The 21,238-nt window shown below is 38.7% G+C and overlaps 2 protein-coding genes across 2 annotated transcripts in view; one reads left to right on the top strand and one right to left on the bottom strand.

The window, feature by feature from the left end:
* Nucleotides 1-21,238, top strand: part of LOC100475226 (olfactory receptor 10AD1) — a 145,481-nt gene that overhangs the window by 21,484 nt on the left and 102,759 nt on the right. The window lies entirely within an intron of this gene.
* On the bottom strand, nt 13,201-14,853 carry LOC117796593 (arrestin domain-containing protein 3-like; the record flags this gene model as incomplete). Its single annotated transcript, XM_034644779.1, has 4 exons — nt 13,201-13,403; nt 13,676-13,838; nt 14,170-14,426; nt 14,757-14,853. Coding segments are annotated over 4 exons (705 nt in total), but the record flags the coding sequence as incomplete, so codon positions are not given.

Genomic DNA, 21,238 nt, shown 5'->3' with positions numbered 1-21,238 from the left:
TGATCCATCTGTGGAGGTAGTACATAGAATAGTGGTTAAAAACATTGGCTCTAGAGTTCGAATGTCTGGCTTCAAATCCTGGCTCTGCTATTTACTAGTTCTGTGACCAAACCTCAATTTCCATATCTATAAAATGGGGATATACCAGTCTCTACTTAATATAGTCATTCTGTGACTTTGAATAAATTATTTCGTGTACTTGATCTCATTTTTACACCAGTAAAACAAAAATGGTAATATCTGCCCCTGGAAAGAAAATAATCACTCTGTAAGTTGCCTAGTTTAATGTCTGACATAAGTAATAATACTGCACATTTATTGCACCATTGTAACACATCAGGCATTGTTTACTTTATATACATTAGTGGATTTAATCTTCACAAGAGATATATGACTTTGGTACTGTTATTTCTCCCATTTTGCGATGAGAAAACTGAAGTAAAGAGAGACCTGCTGAAGGTTCCAGACTTTAATAAGAGTTAGATACTCAGAGAGCTGCTATTTAAGAAATAAGGCACACTATTATCTATTGTGATGCTTTCAGGTGCATGTAATATAAATCCAACCCAAAGTGACAAAACAATGAATACATTGTTAAATCACATAATAAGGACTACAGAGATGGATGATCCAGAGTTGGCTAATTCAACAACTCAGTAACTTCATCAGAAGCCCAGGTGTTTTCTGAATCTTTCTGCTCTGCTGCCCTCATTTGGTGTTGGTTTGCCTTTTTAGTCTGGATGCCCCTTACTTCCAAGACGGCTGACAAAGTTCTGGACATCACACATTCAGAGGAGCAAGTGTCCCCTGTTTATGTCCCTTTAAAGAGTGAGGGTAATCTTCCCAGAAGCCTACCAGGAGATTAGCCTCACATATTTTTACTAGAATTTCATCATACTCTTATACTTAAAATGCTTGTCAAGGGAAATAGGATCACCATGATTGGTATAGGCTAATTAAGATTGACCCCCTGGAGCTGGGAAGAGACCCAACTACCCCTGGGGCGTTCAGTCGTTAGGAAGAGAGGGAACAAAGTTAGGGATTTATTAGAATAAAGGGGGGCAGTGTTGTTCACATTTTTGTTTAATTCCTTCCCTTTGAGTATGGACTGGACCAACTGACTTGCTCCTCCTGAATATAATACAGGAAAAATGATGGGATGTCACTTGCATGATTAGGTTATAAGAGACTTCTCCTTCCACCTGGCTGGCATTTTCTCTCTTTGACTCTTCTTGTGTGCTTCAGTGAAGCAAAGTGGGAAGGCTCAAGTGGCAAGGAACTGAGGGTAGCCTCTCGTATTACTAGGGAGGAACCAAGGCCTCAGTCCAAGCATACAAACACCCATGACACTAAATAAATATCCAATGTGCTGGATGGCTTCCTTTTGCCTTTACAAATCCATTCTTCACCCTGGTCAGTGTTCCCAGCGAATAATCTATACGGTCTCCATCGTGGGCTTCCTTGCCATCTGGCATCATAACTGTGCTAAATGGCTCCATTACCATTTTAATGTGTTTTTTCCTGATTATGATGGTAATACAAGCTATTAAAACAATATAAAAATTTAAAGAAAACTGACAATTAGGAAATAGTACTCATAATACTTTCATGGTTATCATTTCAGTATTTTCCATTTATCCCTTGCCTAACTGTGGTTTTACAGAGCTTTTTATATGATACATAGAATTCTTGATCCTGATTGTTCACTGAAATTATAGGTAAATAGCTATTCATATTTATGATGAGTAAGAAACTCATCATAAATATTTTGATGACTGCATGAGATGCCAGTATATAGGTGTTCCATATTTTACTTAACAGTTTGTTTTTTGAATAATTGTTTTGTTTGGGTTCTTTTTGTTTTGTTATTAGAAGCAATCTGTGATGCAGGGTATGACAAGATGAAGGTTTTATTTCCAGAAGGGCATTTAATCTGGCTATTGGTGATTCGTGTAGATTAGAGAAATGCTTGTTAATGAAGATGTCCCAAAGTCAGAGATTAACCTCTCCTGACTAATCCAGAAATGACCGCAAGGCAAAGATTTAGGGTAGGTGTAGAGAGAGTCTTCCAGGGACAGTCCTTAAGTTACATAGCCGAGAGAGCTGGCCCTGGAGTTGCCAGGTTACTCAAGATGCTTGGAATAATTTCTGTAGGGACAGCTTCTGGACATGTGCCCTTTGCTCACTCTTTTAATAAATCCCTGCTGCTTCTGATTCTCTTTGGGCTGTCACTCGGGGAGTTCCTGTAGGCATCTTTCTAAATAACCTCTTGAGACTTATTTAGAATAAAAGCAAATCTGAGGCTGACCTTAATTGATCGAAAGTAAAGCTGCCTGTGGGGATTTCCACACTTGAACTTTGGGGAATCTCTAAGTAGCAAATGCTAATGAGGCTCTGATAGTCTCAGTTCGACTCTACCTTCTTCTCCCCTAAGGCCTGTTCCCACAGACACCAGAGAAGGAGGGAGGTTGAGGGACTCAGCCTGGGCAGAGACTGGCTGGGACCCAAGTACCTCCTCAGAGTATGCTCAACACTATTACCAGGCTTCCCCAGGTAGCAAAGTTTGGAAGTTCAAAGTCATTTTTGTTGGCCTAACTGGGATGTGCTGGGAAATGCTCAAATGCTCTGTATTATAATTCACTGAGGGAATAGCAGACTTTACTTGAGATTATTAAATCTGGAAGATCAATCCATTATTTGTATCTTTCTTTGATTTACTTCAGAAAATGAAATATGGCAAGTTCATGCCCTGGACAGAGAACCTTTGTAATGAGATTGGAAAACTTTCAAGCAGAATGAGCTCCTTCCCAAGAAGCTGAATCAGAGGGAAGCTGCCCAGGTCCCAATCTATGGAAACCTCTTCTCCTTACCCTAGAACTGGAAAATTTTCAGATCGTCCCCTCATTCTTTTATTCAACACATATATTCAGTCTACTATGTGCCAATGCTGCACATTATGGGAGACAGATAAATAAAATCTGGCAGGAAAGAGAAGTCATTAAAAACAATCACTATAAGAGTTAGGGCACGTTAAGTGCCACAAGTGAGGCATAAACAGAAATTAGGGGATGTTTAGCCATGGGACATTAAACTCAATTTCTGACTGGAGAGATAAGGAGAGGTCTCAGAGAGGACTGGACATTTAACTCATTCAACAATTTTGTCTAAAAACTACAAAGTATCAGGGTCAAGGCCAGGTATGGGAATACAACAGTGAACAACAGAAATGGCTCTTGCCTTCATGGTGCTTACACTCTATTTGAGGAGGTAAGTAAACAGACAGAAAAAGAGTTATGACAGAATCCAACAAAGAGCTAGGTAGAGAATAGCAAGGGGACCAACTCTAAAGGGGAGGATTAGGGAAGGCTGATCTGAGAAAATGATACATTAACAAGACTTAAGGAGTGGCAGAAATTAAGTAAAGAACATTCTAGAAAGATATAACAACATATGCAAAGGCAGTGAATAGGAAGGCTTAGAAAGTTTAATTTTCTGAGATAAGACTCATGCAGCTGAAATTTAGTGAATGAAGAAGAAACCAGAATGAGATGAGATTAGAGAAATAGGCAGAGGGAGGATGATACATAGTCTTGAATGCTATTATTAGGAATTAAAATTTTATTCTAAATGCAATATAAAGTCATTTTTTTAAGAAAGAGCGTGAATGGGAGAGGAGCAAAGAGAGAGGGAGAGAGAATCTTCAGCAGGCTCCTTCTCATGACCCTGAGATCATGACTTGGGCCAAAATCAAGAGTTGGATGCTTAACCGACTGAGCCACCCAGGCACCCCATGAAGTCATTATTTAAGTGAATGAACAAAGCAAACTGATTTGCATTTTAAGATCACTCCTGAAGCAAACTGATTTGCATTTTAAGATCACTCTTCACTCTTGAAGGAAAGTTGATGAGAAGAAGGTAAAAAGGAGAAGACCAATTAAGAGACTCCTGGAGCCTGGGAAAGAGGTGGTCGTATCTTGGATTAGGGTGGCAGAGAGAAAAATGTATGAATTCTGTATGTACTTTAATAACAGATTCAACAGGACTTCCTGATGGATTAGATGTGAAGAGTGAGGAAAATGGAGGCATCACAGATGGACTCCTAGGTTTCTGGAATGAGCAATTGTATAGACTGGTTTAAGAGACTAGTTTCTCTCTCCTTGAAATACATTCCTATCCATTGTCAAATGAATGTGGACTTTATCATGTCTTTGACCAATAGAATGTAGGCAGAAGTAATAGTGTGCTAGTATCCTCAGGGTCTTCTCACAGTTTCAAAAGAGCTTCTGGATCCCAATGACAATATCTTCATTCCACGCCAAGTAAAGGGGGAAAGGGAGAAAGGGATAGTAAACAAGGGGCAAAAACCATCAGAGTCAGCCCCTACCCCTCTTAAAGGTAGTCCCACCCAGAAACTTCTGTTTATATCTCACTGGCCAGGACTTAGTCAAATGACCATCTCTACATGCAAGGAAGCCTGAAAAAAAATTTTTTTTCAGCTGAGCACATTGCTACACTAAACGAGACCACGATTTTGTTAAAAAATAGTAAGGGTGAGAATGAATATGGGGTAGGTGTCTGGCTCTGTCATAAAAAGTTGCTTCAAAGAAATGGACGAGGACACAAAAAAATGGAAAAACATTCCATGCTCATGGATTGGAAGAATAAATATTGTATTGTTAAAATGTCTATGCTACCCAGAGCAATCTATACATTCAGTGCAATCCTTATCCAAATACCATTGACATTTTTCACAGAGCTGGAACAATTAATCCAAAAATTTGTATGGAACCACAAAAGACCCCGAATAGCCAGAGGAATGTTGAAAAAGAAAACCAAAGCTGGTGGCATCATAATGCCAGGCTTCAAGCTATATTACAAACCTGTAATCATTAAGACAGTATGTTACTGGCACAAAACAAATACATACATCAATGGAACAGAATAGAGAACCCAGAAATGGACCCTCAACTCTATGGTCAATTAATCTTCAACAAAGCAGGAAAGAACATCTAATAGAAAAAGGACAGTCTCTTCAACAAATGGTGCTGGGAAAATTGGACAGCCACATGTAGAAGAATGAAACTGGACCATTTTCTTACACCACACACAAAGATAAACTCAAAATGGATGAAAGACCTAAATGTGAGACAGGAATCCATGAAAACCCTAGAGGAGAACATAGGAAGCAACCTCTTCTACCTCAGCTGCAGCAATTTCTTGCTAGACACGTCTCCAAAGACAAGGGAAACAAAAGCAAAACTGAACTATTGGGACTTCATCAAGATCAAAAGCTTCTGCATAGCCAAGCAAACAGTCAACAAGACTAGAAGGCAGCGTACTGAATGAGAGAAGATATTTGCAAATGGATAAAGGGCTAGTATCCAAGATCTACAAAGAACTTATCAAACTCAACACTGAAAAAACAAATAATCCAGTCAAGAAACGGGCAGAAGATATGAACAGACATTCCTTTAAAGAAGACATCCACATGGCCAACAGATACATGAAAAAAATGCTCAACATCGCTGGGTGCTATGTGCAACTAATGAATTCTTGAACAGTGTACCAGAAACTAATGATGTACTATATGTTGGCTAATTGAACATAAAAAAAAGTGCTCCACTTCACTTGTCATCAGGGAAATACAAATTAAAACCACAATGAGATACCACCTCATACCAGTCAGAATGGCTAAAATTAAAAAGACAGGAAACAACAAATGTTGGCAAGGATGCAGAGAAAGGGGAACCCTCTTACACTATTGGTGGGAATACAAGCTGGTATAGCCACACTGGAAAACAGTATGGAGGTTCCTCAAGAAATTAAAAATAGAGCTACTGTATGACCCAACAATTGCACTACTAGGTATTTACCCTAAAGATACAAATGTATTCATCCCAAGGGGCACCTGCACCCCAGTGTTTATAGCAGCAGTGTCCACAATAGCCAAACTGTGGAAAGAGCCATCTATTGACAGATGAATGGATAAAGAAGATGGGATATATATATATATATATGAATGCAATGAAATATTACTCAGCCATCAGAAAGAATGAATACTTACCATTTACATTGAAATGGATGGAACTGGAGGTTATTATGCTGAGCAAAATAAGTCAGTCAGAGAAAGACAATTATATGCTTTCACTCATGTGTGGAATATAAGAAACAGCTCAGTGGATCATAGGGGAAGGGAGGGAAAACTGAATGGGAAGTCATCAGAGAGGGAGAAAAACCATGAGAGACTCTTAACTATAGGAAACAAGGTGAGGGTTGCTGGAGGGGAGATGTCTGGGGGGATGGGATTATTGGGTGATGGGCATTAAGGAGGGCACATTATGTGATGAGCACTGGGTGTTATACACAGTTGATGAATTACTGAACACTACATCTGAAACTATTGATGTAAAATATGTTGGCTAATTGAATTTAAATTTTTAAAAAGTTGTTTCAAGAAAGAAAGAGTAAGCAGCTTGTTGGTTGCAACCTCCTTGAGAGCTTCCTGGATATAATCTGAAACCAGCCCCTGTAAACCAGGGAGGGCAAGGGGAGACTGAAGAAAGAGGCAGGCCACTCCAGATTAGTAGGTGGCAGGTTTAAACAGCAAAGGAATTTATATACAGGCTTGTCTTGGGTTGCTGCAAGATGAGTAGATCTCCATACACATCTGCCAAATCTTAAAAGTTTCTATAGAGGCCTTAACTGGGTTCAGTTATGTGTACCAACAAAATGGTCTCACCACCACATCACTATCTCAAGACTATGTCCTTGAGGCAGCTTCTGGGAGCAGGGAAGGCAAACAAAATACACATTCTAAGAACAGGGAGGGGGTAAGGAGCCTCTGATTACTAGGGTCTAGCTCATGGGTCAGCCAGTGGTCATGTCCTCTTGATGACCTCCCCCAACACAGCTGAGAGACTGAATAAAATTAGAATAGATAAGAGATTATCTACATTGTTGGAGACTTTAATGAGAGCAATTCGAGAGGAATTGAGATGGAAGCCAGATTGCAATGGACTAAAGAAAGAAACATAAGGAAGTAGAGAAAATTTACAGATGATTCTTTAAGGAAAATTCTTTTGAAAACTGAAAGGAGTAACTGAGGTAATAACTGTAAGGAAAGTGAGGCCAATTGAGAATTTTTCCAAAATTATAGGTACTAGATCATGACCATTTCCAGACATAACACTATATTCCTCATTCTATTGTGTCATACACACAATATGTAACTTTCAACCAAAAATTAGGAGTCATGTAAAAAAAAAAAACAAAAAAGAAAGGGTGAACCAGACAGGGAATTTAAAATAATTCTGATTAATATGTGAAAGGCTCTAGTAGAAAATATAGTTAATATGAATTGAAAGTTGGGTAATTTCAGTTGGACAGCAATGGAAACTATATGAAAAAGACAAATGAAATTCTAGAAATAAAAATGGTAACAGTAATGAAGAATGCCTCCAATAGGCTCAAAAAGTGATTCAACATAGCCCGGGGGCAGGAGGCAGGGGGAGGGGGGAGTCAGTGAATTGGAAAATAGGTCGATAGAAATCACAGTACTGTAACACAAAAATTTAAAAAGAGTGGGGAAAAAATATTCGAGGTGTGTGACAATATCAAATAGCCTAACACACATGTAATTAGAAACTTAGAAGATGAGAGAATAAGATAGGAAAATGTGAAGAACTCATATGAGGAATATAAGAAACAGTGCAGCAGATCATAGGGGAAGGGAGGAAAAAACAATGGGAAGAAATCAGGGAGACAAAACATGAAAGACTCATAGGAAAGAAACAGAGTTGCTGGAGGGGAGGTGGGGGGGATGGGGTAACTGGGTGACAGGGCATTAAGGAGGGCACGTGATGTGATGAGCACTGGGCATTATACACAACCGATGAATTATTGAACACTACATCTGAAACTAATGATGTACTATACATTGGCTAATTGAATTTAAATAAAATTTTTAAAAAAGAAAAATATGAAGAAATAACAGCTGAGAGTTTTCAAAAAAAAATAAAGATGTCAAACCACAGGTCCAAAAAGCTCAGAGAATCACAGCAGAATAAATACCAACACACACACACACACACACACACACAGTTAGACACATCATATTTAAATATAAAGGGCAAAGATAAAGAGAAAATCTTGAAGGCAGCCAGAGAAAAAGACATATTACATACAGAGGAACAAAAGATTAAAATCACAGTATACCTCTCATCAGAAACTAAGACAACAGAGTGATATACTTAAAGTGCTAAAAGAAAAAAAAAACTAGTTAATACAGAATTCTATATCAAGTGAAAATATCTTTCTTTTTTTCTTTTAGAGATTTTATTTATTTATTTGACACAGAGAGAAAGAGCGTACAAGCAGGAGTGGGAGAGGGAGAAGCAGGCTCCCTGCTCACCCAGGGATCATGACCTGAGTCAAAGGCAGACGCTTAACCAACTGAGCCACTCAGGCACCCCTGAAAATATCTTTTAAAAAAATGAGCAAAACAGATCTTTCTTAACTTAGGATGGGGTTACTTCCTGACAAACCCATTATAAGTTGAAAATATCATAAGTTGAAAATGCATTTAATACATCTAATCCACCAAACATCATAGCTCAGCCTAGCCTACCTTGAAGGTGTTCAGAACACTTATATTAGCCAAAATCATCTAACATAAAGCCAATATTAAAATCAAGTTTTGAGTATCTCCTATAATTTACTGAATACTGTACTGAAAGTAAAACTAATGGTTGTCTGGGTATAGAATGGTTGTAAGTGTCATCAGTTGTTTACCCTCATGATTGTGTGGCTGACTGGGAGCTGTGGCTCAGTGGCCTACAAGATTATATCTTAAATACGTGTTGCTAGCCTGGGAAAATATCAAAATTCAAAGTATGATTTCTACTGAATATGCATCCTTCTCACACCATTGTTAAGTCAAAAAACCCCAAGTTGAACCATTTTAAGTCAGGGAGCACCTGTAAATATATTTTTCACAAAAACAAAAATGCAAATTCATTGCCAGCTGATCTATACCGCCACAAGAACTGTTAAAAGAAGCTCTTTAAGAGAAAGGGCTATAATTCCAGACAGATACTTGGATACACAAAAAGATGTCTGGAAATTATTAAGGTGAAGGTAAATGTAAAATATTTTTCTTGTTTTTAATCACTTTATAAAATAATTTATTGTCTAAAGCAAAATAGTAGCAATGTGCTATGGGTTTAGATAATAGGTATAATTAAAATGTGACAACAACAGTACAAAGGGTAGGTAAGAGGCATTAGGAGTATATCGTTATGAAGCTATTACTCTATGCATTAAGTGGCATAGTACTATTTGAAGGTAGAATGTAAATAAGTGTGTCTATTAGAAATCATAGGGCAATCACTAAAAAAAATTTAAAGCTATAAATGATAAACTAATTGCAAAGATAAATACCAAATTAACCTAAAAGTAGCAGAAAAAGAGGGGAAAAAAGAAAACAGGTGGAACAAATAGAAAGCAACTAGTAATATGGTAGACCTTAATCCAATCGTATAATTAATTAGGTGCGAATGGTCCAAACACTTGTAAAAAGACAGATTGTCAGATGTAAAATGATCTTTCATACAAACAAAAATCAAAAGAGCTAGAATAATTATATTATAATCAAAGATCAATAGAAGGACAATTCACTGGAAAGACATAATAAACTTAAACGTGTGTGTACCTAAGAAGACGGTTTCAAAATACATAAGGCAAAAATGAATAAAACCAGAAGGAGAAAAGCCCAAATAGCTATAGTTGGAGACACTTCAAAAGAAGAAAGGAGCAGAGAACTACAAAAATAGCTGTAAAGCAAATAACAAAATGGCAATAAAATACATACCTATCAATAATTACTTTGAATGTAAATGAACTGAATCCTCCAATCAAAAGACATAGAGTGACTGAATGGATTAAAAAAGCAAGACCCATCTATATTCTGCCTCCAAGAGACTCATTTCAGACCTAAAGACACAGACAAATTGAAAATGAAGAGTTAGAAAAACATTTATCATGCAAATGGAAGTGAAAATGAAGCCGAGGTAGCAATACTTATATTGAACAAAATAGGCTTTAAAACAAAGACTAAAACAAGAGAAAAAGATGGACACTAAATAATCATAAAGGGAACAATCCAATAAGAGATAACAATTGTAAACATCTATGCACCCAACATGGGAATGCCCAAACACATAGAACAACTACTAACAAGCATAAAGGGAGAAATCAATAGTAATACAATAATAGTAGGGGACTTTAACACCCCACTTCAGTAGATAGATCATACAGACAGAAAATCAACAAGGTAACAGTGGCTTTGAATGACAGACGCATTAGACCAGATAGATCTAATAGATACATTCAGAACATTCCACCTAAATACAGCAGAATACACATTCTTTCAAGTGCATGTGGAACATTCTCATCATATGTTAGGCCACAAAACGAGTCTCAACAAATTAAAAAAGGTTGAAAGCATATCATGCATCTTTTCTGACCACAATGGTATGAAACTAGAAATCAACCACAAGAAAATATTTGGAAGGAAAACTACATGGAGGCTAAATAACATGCTACCTAACACTGAATGCATCAACCAGGAAATCAAAGAGGAAATAAAAAGATTCATGAAGAGACAAATAAAAATGAAAACACAATGGTCCAAAATCTTTGGGATGCAGCAAAAGCTGCTCTAAGAGGAAAGATTATAATAGTACAGGCCCACTTTAAAAATCAAGAAAAACCTTAAGTAAACAACTAACCTTACACCTAAAGGAGCTAGAAAAAGAACAAAGCCCAAAACAGTAGAAGGAAGAAGATAATAAAGATTAGAAGAGAAATAAGTGAAATAGAAACTGAAAAAAACAATGAAACAGATAATGAAACCAGGAGCTGGTTCTTTGAAAAGACCAAAATTGTTCAACCTTTAGCCATACTCATAAAAAAAAGGGGACTCAAATAGATAAAATCAGAAATGAAAGAGGAGAAATAACAACCAAACCATAGAAATACAAAGGATTATAAGAATATTATGACAAATTGTATGCCAACAAATTGGACAATGTAGGAGAAATAAATTCCTAGAAAACTATAACCTCCCCAAACTGAAACAAGAAGAAATAGAAAATTTGAACAGACCAATTACTAGCAATGAAATTGAATCAGTAATCAACTCCAAACAAATGAAGTCCAGGACCAGATGGCTTCATAGCTGATATCTACCAAACAGTTAAAAAAGAATGAATGCCTATTCTCAAACTATTCCAAAAAAAATAGAAGAGGAAGGAATGCTTCCAAATTCATTTTCCTAGGCCAGCATTACCCTGACAAAGACACTACAAAAGTGACACCTGACTGACTCGGTCAGTAGAGCATGCTACTCTTGATCTCCAGGGGGTTGTGAGTTCGCTTTTTTCCCCCGAGTTTTTATTAAAATTCCAGTTGGTTAACACAGAGTGTTTAGAATAGAATATAGAATTTAGTGATTGAGCACTTAACTACAACTCCTGGTGCTCATCACAACAAATGCCCTCCCTAACCCCCATTACCTATTTTAACCCATCCCCCTGACCCCCTTCTGGAAACTGTTCATTTGTTCTCTATAGTTAAGACTCTGTTTCTTGGGTTTCCTCTCTTTTTTTCACCCTCTATGTTCATTGAGCCCCAAGTTGAGCATAGAACCAATGAAAAAAAATTTTTTTAAAGACAGTACAAAAAAAAGAGAAGTACAGTCCAATACTTTGATGAACATAGATGCACCAATTTTCAAAAAATATTAGCAAACTGAATCCAATAGTACATTAAAAACATCACGCACCACAGTCAAGTGGGATTTATTCCTGGGATATGAGTGGTTCAGTATTCACAAATCAATCAACGTGATGCATCACATCAACAAGAGGAGGGGTAAAATCCATATGTTCTTTTCAATAGATTCAGAAAAAGCATTTGACAAAGTACAATATATATTCATGATAAAAGGCCTCAACAAAGTAAGTTTAGAGGGAACATACCTTAACATAATAAAAGCCATATATGGATGTCTTGCATACACCTCATTGGCTGTGATCCTGCCGCTGCAGAAATCCCTACTTCTTGAAGTAGGCTTCATGCCCAATGTGGGGTCCAATGTGGGGCTGGAACTCAACGACCCTGAGATCAACACCTGAGCCATGATCAAGAGTCAGATGTGCCTACTGGGTGTTTACCCCAAAGATACAGACGTAGTAAAGAGAAGGGCCATATGCACCCCAATGTTCATAGCTGCATTGTCCACAATAGCCAAATCATGGAAGGAGCCGAGATGCCCTTCAACAGATGACTGGATTAAGAAGCTGTGGTCCATATATACAATGGAATATTACTCAGCTATCAGAAAGAACGAATTCTCAACATTTGCTGCAACATGGACGGCACTGGAGGAGATAATGCTAAGTGAAATAAGTCAAGCAGAGAAAGACAATTATCATATGATTTCTCTCATCTATGGAACATAAGAACTAGGAGGATCGGTAGGGGAAGAAAGGGATAAAGAAAAGGGGGGTAATCAGAGGGGGGAATGAAACATGAGAGACTATGGACTGTGAGAGGCAAACTGAGGACTTCAGAGGGGAGGGGGTGGGGGAAGGGGATAGCCTGGTGATGGGTAGTAGGGAGGGCACGTATTGCATGGTGCACTGGGTGTTATACGCAACTAATGAAGCATCAAACTTTACATCGGAATCTGGGGATGTACTGTATGGTGATTAACACAATATAATAAAATAAAATTAAAAAAAAAAAAAGAGTCAGATGTGCCACCCAGGTGTCTCTTGTCTCATTGAATTCTCACAACTCTTCTATGAGGTCATGGTCAGAAAAAGCTGGAAAAACCTACAATAAAGTCGTGCTACTGAAAGAGTGAATAAGCAGCATCACAACATCTGGGAGCCCCTTAGACATGTAAACTCCTGACTCCCCCCTAGGACCTGCTGCCTGTGGATCTGCATTGTAACAACATACCCAGATTTCTATTGGGAAACCCATTCTGTGTGGCATGAGACACGACCCAGATGTTGGCCAATCAGAATCTCCCCTAACAAGTGATTTGGAGAGTCAAGATGGCTTTTCTTGCAGGAGCTGTAGAAGCTGGGGTCATTTTTCCTGGTCCATCTAATATGAAAGAATAGGGCTAATAAGAAAAAGGGAGAGTCAGCCCATTTCAGACTTGAGGATCTGGTGCTTACCTCTGAATAGAGGTGGAGGCAAGAACCGAAACTCCTGGATATATCCAAACAGTGGTCTTTGAAGCGCTCTCTCAAAGTCGTCACAGGCACTCACTGGTGCAAGATTGTTCCGCCTTTGTTCCTCTGTTACCACTTCTGCATAGCTGGGTGGTGCTGAAGGAAAAAGATACACGCAATTTGAACAGCATGTTCTTATGCATGTCAAAATACACAGAATAGTCGGTATTAAAAAGGAATGTCAAGGTAAAAATAATACTTGTTTTGTGATTAAAACTGGGGGGATATATGTTTTAAATTTAACATTAGGGACACATCTACTTTCTGCAGGTATAGACAAAAATTCATCTAATCATAAAATATTAGGAACAAAATTATGTTCTTGAAAATAGTAAGAGATTAGGCTTAAACATGCATTATCAAATTACCTTCAGGTCTTTCCCGCAGGGATAAACCAAGCCAGTTCATATTCATGCTACACTGACTGCTTACACTTGAGGTTCTGCTACCAGATGGATGTAGAGGAATGGTACCAATGACAAGTGGCAAATTAAGAAATAAGTCCATAGCGCCAGGAATATCCACGTATACCTAAACATTGGAAGGAGATGGTAGGTTTAGAATTACAAGCATTATTTCTTTTTTTAAAAACTAATAACCCAATTTTAATGTTATCTTGAGCCTTAATTTACTTCATTTACGTATATATACATAGAATATACAAGAAAAGTTCCTCCACTACGTATAATGCTGTGTAGTACATTTACATGTGAGGTAAAATTAGTAATTTTAATTCATATTAAAGTTTTGCGTATATTTGTATATGTGATATATAGAATATAAAGACCAAATCCTGCAATAAGATAAAATGATATCCTCATGACTTTAATACTAAACAACAAACCCTTAAATCTATACCTACCATTAGTGAATATTCCACACGAATTATGCTACAGTCGAGGATAGAGGGAGAAACTGGTGGAATTTTCAACAACTTTCCATTCCATGTATCTGTCTTTCCAGATGATAAGGATTCCCCACGCAAGTTAGCCACAAGCTGTTTTACTTCCTTCATTTTCCCTTTGGCATAGAAGGCCTGTGTTTGGTAAATGGCTGCCTTTGGCACTACCATTCGGGAAGAGCAGTTCTCAATCTCAGCAAATATCTGAATTGATTCACCTAAGGGAAAAAAATAGGTATCTACTGTTAAACAAAAACAACCAAACTTCCAAAAATGTAGATTCTTAAGCCAAAGTCTGAAAGTTCAGTGGACTAAATGGATGAAAAACAGTCCCAAAAGTGGCAAGTAACTTAGAATTACAAAACTGAACTCCTCATTTCTAGTAGCTATTTAAAATTAGACACTACATTCCCATTTATGAAATCAAACTGGGTTATTTTACCAAAGAATACTGCATTATGTTTGCATTTAGTAGAAATACTATACATTTATACCCAAAAGCTAGGTGAAGAAAGATTGTTTTCTGTGGGAGTCCATCTCATACATACCTGGGGTATAGCCCTTCCTTTCGATTTTGGCACTTAAGGATATTGGGCCTGAGGTACAGAACCAGCAACAGAGAGTCTTTTCTTTTGTGCCTGCTTGGGGTTACTGTAAGAAATAAATTTAGAGGAAAAGATCAATGCACAAATTAGGACAGTGTAACAGAATGTTATAAAATAAAATCCTAAATTCTTGGAGAAATAAAATTAAAAGCAGTGTTGCTTTTTTCCAAGTGTACTCAAATATACTTTTCAAAAAACCAACCAATGGCTTCTGAATTATACAATTGTCTTTATGTAACTCTCCATCCAGTTAAAAAAGAAAGGGTACAGGGCTTATCATCATACTCCATAAACACAGCTTTAGCTCACGCTACTTACATATACAGTAATTAAAAACCAACCAATCAGACAAACAAAAAAACCCTTTCCACATTCCACTTAAACTGCCTTAAAAAGGCAGCTTGGAAAGCAACTTGGTTATAATCCCAAATGTTAACATCTTTCTTCGAGAATGTAAAAATCAGTTATGTGAAAAAAGGAAAACTCTCATTTTTAAAGTTCTTATTTGCTTGAAGATGTTATCATTTGTTTAAACCAAATAAAGTTTTTAAAGTAAAAAAAAAAGGCATATATGAAAAACCCACAGCAAATTTACTCAATGGGGGAAAGAACAGAGCTTTTCTCCTAAGATCAGGAACAAGACAAGGATGTCTACTCTCACCATTTATATTCAGCATAGTATTGGAAGTCCTAGCCACAGAAAACAGGAAAAGGAAACAAAAGGCATCTTGGGGCACCTGGGTGGCACAGCGGTTAAGCGTCTGCCTTCGGCTCAGGGCGTGATCCCGGCGTTTCGGGATCGAGCCCCACATCAGGCTCTTCCACTATGAGCCTGCTTCTTCCTCTCCCACTCCCCCTGCTTGTGTTCCCTCTCTTGCTGGCTGTCTCTATCTCTGTTGAATGAATAAATAAATAAAATCTTAAAAAAAAAAAAAGAAACAAAAGGCATCCAAATTGGTTAGGAAGAAGTAAAACTGGGGAGTTAAGATGGCGGAGGAATAGGGGACCCCTTTTTCAGCTGGTCCCCTGAGTCAAGCTGGATAGGTACCAGACCATCCTGAACATCCACAGAATCAGCCTGAAACGCAGGAAGATACATCTGGATCTCTACAAATGAACATTTCCAGCGATGAGTATTGAGGTGCAAAGTGGGGAGCCGTGAAACCACGCACAGATATCGGAAGATAAACAGAAGGGGGAGGGAGCCGCCACGTTCGGGCACCGGGAAGCGGTAGCCACCTGCACGGGGGAGCGGGGCGGACTTGCGGACCCGCACCTGCCCTGCAAGAGAGCAGACTGTGACCTTGAGCCAGGGAATGTGCGCAACCAGCCTGAGGGCCGGAGCTTCAGAGAGCGTGGGGGCGGCTGGTGGTATTAGAAACACAAAGGACAGAGGTGCACTGGCCCTGGAAGTGAGGGCTGGGACACCGGGTGTGGGGTGCACATCACAGGATGCTGCAGGGTTTAGCAGCACCAACAGAAACAGAGTTAAACTCGCCAGAACATCAGTGGAGAACCGTCTGCGATTCCTCAATTCTGAGACAGAGACTGAGATTCAGCTACTGATGCTCTGACTCTCAGAAGAGGCACAGCAAACCACCAGGGAAAGCCGCCAGAGAACAAAAGCCTGGAAATACTGGCTCACAGTGTGCCCATCCCCATCCCCCCTCGCAGGGGACACAGAGACTCTACCCAAATAGGGTTGCCTGAGTATCAGCGCAGCAGGCCCTTCCCCCAGAAGGCAGGCTGAAAAATAAAGAAGCCCACATCCCTAAGGTCCCTATAAAACAAGTGCACACTTCCTGGGTCCTGGTCAATAATTTGGGCTCTGGACAACCCCGCAACCCGAAGGAGAAATCCCACCAGCAAACAAAAGACAGTAAGTCTGTGGCCTCTGCCACAGAACTAACGGCTATGGATATAACCAAATTATCAGAAATGGAGTTCAGAGTAACAGTGGTCAAGATGATGTGTAGACTTGAAAAAAGTATTAACGAAAATGTTAATGAGAATATAGAATCTCTAAGGGCGGAAATGAGAGCGAATCTGGCAGAAATTAAAAATTCTATGAATCAAATGCAGTCAAAACTAGTTGCTCTGATGGCCAGGGTGAATGAGGCAGAAGAATGTATCAGCGAATTGGAGGATGGGTTAGTAGAAGAGAAAGTTAGAATAGAAAATTGGATCAAAAAAATCCAATCTCAAGAATGTAGGTTACGGGAGATTACTGACTCAATGAAAAGTTCCAATGTCAGAATCATCGGCATCCCGAGGGGGTGGAGAAAGAGGTCTAGGAGAGATATTTGAACAAATTGTAGCTGAAAACTTCCCAAATCTAGCAAAGGAAACAAGCTTTCATGTCCAAGAGGCAGAGAGGACCCCTCGCAAGCTCAACCACGACAAATCTATGCCACGTCACGTCATAGTGCAATTCGCAAATATTAGATCCAAGGATGCAGTATTGAAAGTGGCCAGGGCAAAGAAATTTCTCACGTACCAAGGCAAAGACATCAGAATTACGTCAGAACTGTCTACATAGACCTGAAATGAGAGAAGGGGTTGCGGGGGGCATTTTTAAAGCTCATTCTGAGAAAAACATGCAGCCAAGGATCCTTTATCCAGCAAGGCTGTCACTCTGAATTGATGGAGAGATAAGGACCTTCCAGAATCTCCAGTCATTGACCAATTTCGTAACCACGAAACCAGCCCTACAGGAGATATTAAGGGGGGGGTTCTATAAAGGTAAAAAGGCCCCAAGAGTGATACAGAACAGAAAGTCACAATTGATAGGAACAAAGACTGTACTGGCAACATGGCATCATTAAAATCATATATCCCAATATTCAGTCTCAATGTAAATGTCCTAAATGCTCCCATAAAATGCCACAGGATTGCAGATTGGATAAAAAGACATGACCCATCCATTTGCTGTCTACAAGAGACTCATTCTGAACCTAAAGATACATTCAGACTAAAAGTAAAGGGATGGAATACCATCTTTCATGCCAATGGACCTCAAAAGAAAGCTGGGGCAGTAATTCTCATATCAGACAGATTGGATTTTAAACTAAAGACTATAGCTAGAGACACAGAAGGGCACTATATTGTTCTTAAAAGATGTATCCAACAAGTGGATATGACAATTATAAATATCTATGCCCCCAACAGGGGAGCAGCAAGCCAACTCTTAACCAGAATAAAGAGACATATAGATAAAAATACGTTAATAGTAGGGGACCTCAACACTCCACTATCAGAAATAGAACACCCATGCAAAAAATTGACAAAGAAACAAGNCCCACTGACAAGGAAGGAGTTGACCAAGATTAGAGCAGAAATCAATGAATTAGAGACCAGAACCACAGTAGAGCAGATCAACAGGACTAGAAGCTGGTTCTTTGAGAGAATCCATAAAATTGATAGACCACTGGCAAAACTTGTCCAAAAACAAAGAGAAAGGACTGAGATTATTAAAATTATGACTGAAAAGGGAGAGGTCACGACCAGCACCATTGAAATTGCAAGGATTATTAGAAACTTTTATCAACAGCTATATGCCAAAAAACTAAACAATCTGGAAGAGATGGAGGCCTTCCTGGAAACCTATAAACTACCAAGACTGAAACAGGAAGAAATAGATTTCTTAAATAGGCCAATTAACTATGAAGAAATTGAGTCAGTGATAAACAACCTTCCAAATAATAAAACTCCAGGCCCAGACGGTTTTCCTGGGGAATTCTACCAAACATTCAAAGAAGAAATAATACCTATTCTCCTAAAGCTATTTCAAAAAATAGAAACAGAAGGAAAGCTACCAAACTCATTCTATGAGGCTAATATTACCTTGATCCCCAAACCAGGCAAAGACCCCCTCAAAAAGGAGAATTACAGACCGATTTCTCTAATGAATATGGATGCCAAAATCCTCAACAAGATCCTTGCTAATAGAATCCAACAGTACATTAAAAGGATTATCCATCATGACCAAGTGGGATTCATACCTGGGATGCAAGCATGGTTCAACACTCGCAAATCAATCAATGTGATACATCATATCAACAAGAAAAGACTCAAGAACCATATGATCCTCTCAATTGATGCAGAAAAAGCATTTGACAAAATACAGCATCCTTTCCTGATTAAAACCCTTCAGAGTGTAGGAATAGAGGGTACATTTCTCAATCTCATAAAAGCCATCTATGAAAAGCCTACTGCAAGCATTATTCTCAATGGGGAAAAGCTGGAAGCCTTTCCCTTAAGATCAGGAACACGACAAGGATGCCCACTCTCGCCACTATTATTCAACATAGTACTAGAAGTCCTTGCAACAGCAATCAGAAGACAAAAAGGGATCAAAGGTATCCAAATCGGCAAAGAAGAAGTCAAACTGTCTCTCTTTGCAGATGACATGATACTCTATATGGAAAACCCAAAGGAATCCACTCCCAAACTATTAGAAGTTATAGAACAATTCAGTAAGGTGGCAGGATACAAAATCAATGCCCAGAAATCAGTTGCATTTCTATACACGAATAACGAGACTGAAGAAAGAGAAATTAGGGAATCCATCCCATTTACAATAACACCAAAAACCATACGTTACCTTGGAATTAACTTAACCAGAGACGTAAAGGACCTATATCCTAGAAACTATAGATCACTTTTGAAAGATATTGAGGAAGACATAAAAAGATGGAAAAATATTCCATGCTCATGGATTGGAAGAATTAACATAGTTAAAATGTCCATACTACCCAGAGCAATCTACACTTTCAATGCTATCCCGATCAAAATACCGAGGACATTTTTCAAAGAACTGGAACAAATAGTCCTTAAATTTGTATGGAACCAGAAAAGGCCCCGAATCTCCAAGGAACTGTTGAAAAGGAAAAACAAAGCTGGGGGCATCACAATGCCGGATTTCGAGCTGTACTACAAAGCTGTGATCACAAAGACAGCATGGTACTGGCACAAAAACAGACACATCGACCAATGGAACAGAATAGAGAACCCAGAAATGGACCCTCGGCTCTTTGGGCAACTAATCTTTGATAAAGCAGGAAAAAACATCCGGTGGAAAAAAGACAGTCTCTTCAATAAATGGTGCTGGGAAAATTGGACAGCTACATGCAAAAGAATGAAACTTGACCACTCTCTCACACCATACACAAAAATAAACTCCAAATGGATGAAATACCTCAATGTGAGACAGGAATCCATCAAAATTCTAGAGGAGAACATAGGCAACAACTTCTATGATATCAGCCAGAGCAACCTTTTTCATGACACATCTCCAAAGGCAAGAGAAACAAAAGAAAAAATGAACTTATAGGACTTTATCAGGATAAAAAGCTTCTGCACAGCCAAGGAAACAGTCAAAAAAACTAAGAGGCAGCCNACTAAGAGACAGCCCACGGAATGGGAGAATATATTTGCAAAGGACACCACAGATAAAGGACTGGTATCCAAGATCTACAAAGAACTTCTCAAACTCAATACACGAGAAACAAATAAACAAATCATAAAATGGGCAGAAGATATGAACAGACACTTTTCCAATGAAGACATACAAATGGCTAACAGACACATGAAAAAATGTTCAAAATCATTAGCCATCAGGGAAATTCAAATCAAAACCACACTGAGATACCACCTTACGCCAGTTAGAATGGCAAAGATAGACAAGGCAAGAAACAACAATTGTTGGAGAGGATGTGGAGAAAGGGGATCCCTCCTACATTGTTGGTGGGAATGCAAGTTGGTACAGCCACTCTGGAAAACAGTGTGGAGGTCCCTTAAAAAGTTAAAAATTGAACTACCCTATGGTCCAACAATTGCACTACTGGGTGTTTACCCCAAAGATACAGATGTAGTTAAGAGAAGGGCCATATGCACCCCAATGTTCATTGCAGCATTGTCCACAATAGCTAAATCGTGGAAGGAGCCGAGATGCCTTTCAACAGATGACTGGATTAAGAAGCTGTGGTCCATATATACAATGGAATATTACTCAGCTATCAGAAAGAACGAATTCTCAACATTTGCTGCAACATGGACGGCACTGGAGGAGATAATGCTAAGTGAAATAAGTCAAGCAGAGAAAGACAATTATCATATGATTTCTCTCATCTATGGAACATAAGAACTAGGATGATCGGTAGGGGAAGAAAGGGATAAAGAAAGGGGGGGTAATCAGAAGGGGGAATGAAACATGAAAGACTATGGACTATGAGAAACAAACTGAAGACTTCAGAGGGGAGGGGGGTGGGGGAATGGGATTGACTGGTGATGGGAAGTAAGGAGGGCACGTATTGCATGGTGCACTGGGTTTTATATGCAACTAATGAAGCATCGAGCTTTGCATCGGAANTTTGCATTGGAAATCCGGGGATGTACTGTATGGTGACTAACATAATATAATAAAA

This window comes from Ailuropoda melanoleuca, chromosome 16 (genome assembly GCF_002007445.2).
Source record: "Ailuropoda melanoleuca isolate Jingjing chromosome 16, ASM200744v2, whole genome shotgun sequence".
Classification (NCBI taxonomy): Eukaryota; Metazoa; Chordata; class Mammalia; order Carnivora; family Ursidae; genus Ailuropoda; species Ailuropoda melanoleuca.
Note: the sequence above shows the minus strand (reverse complement) of the source record. Positions and strands in the feature narration are given on the sequence as shown.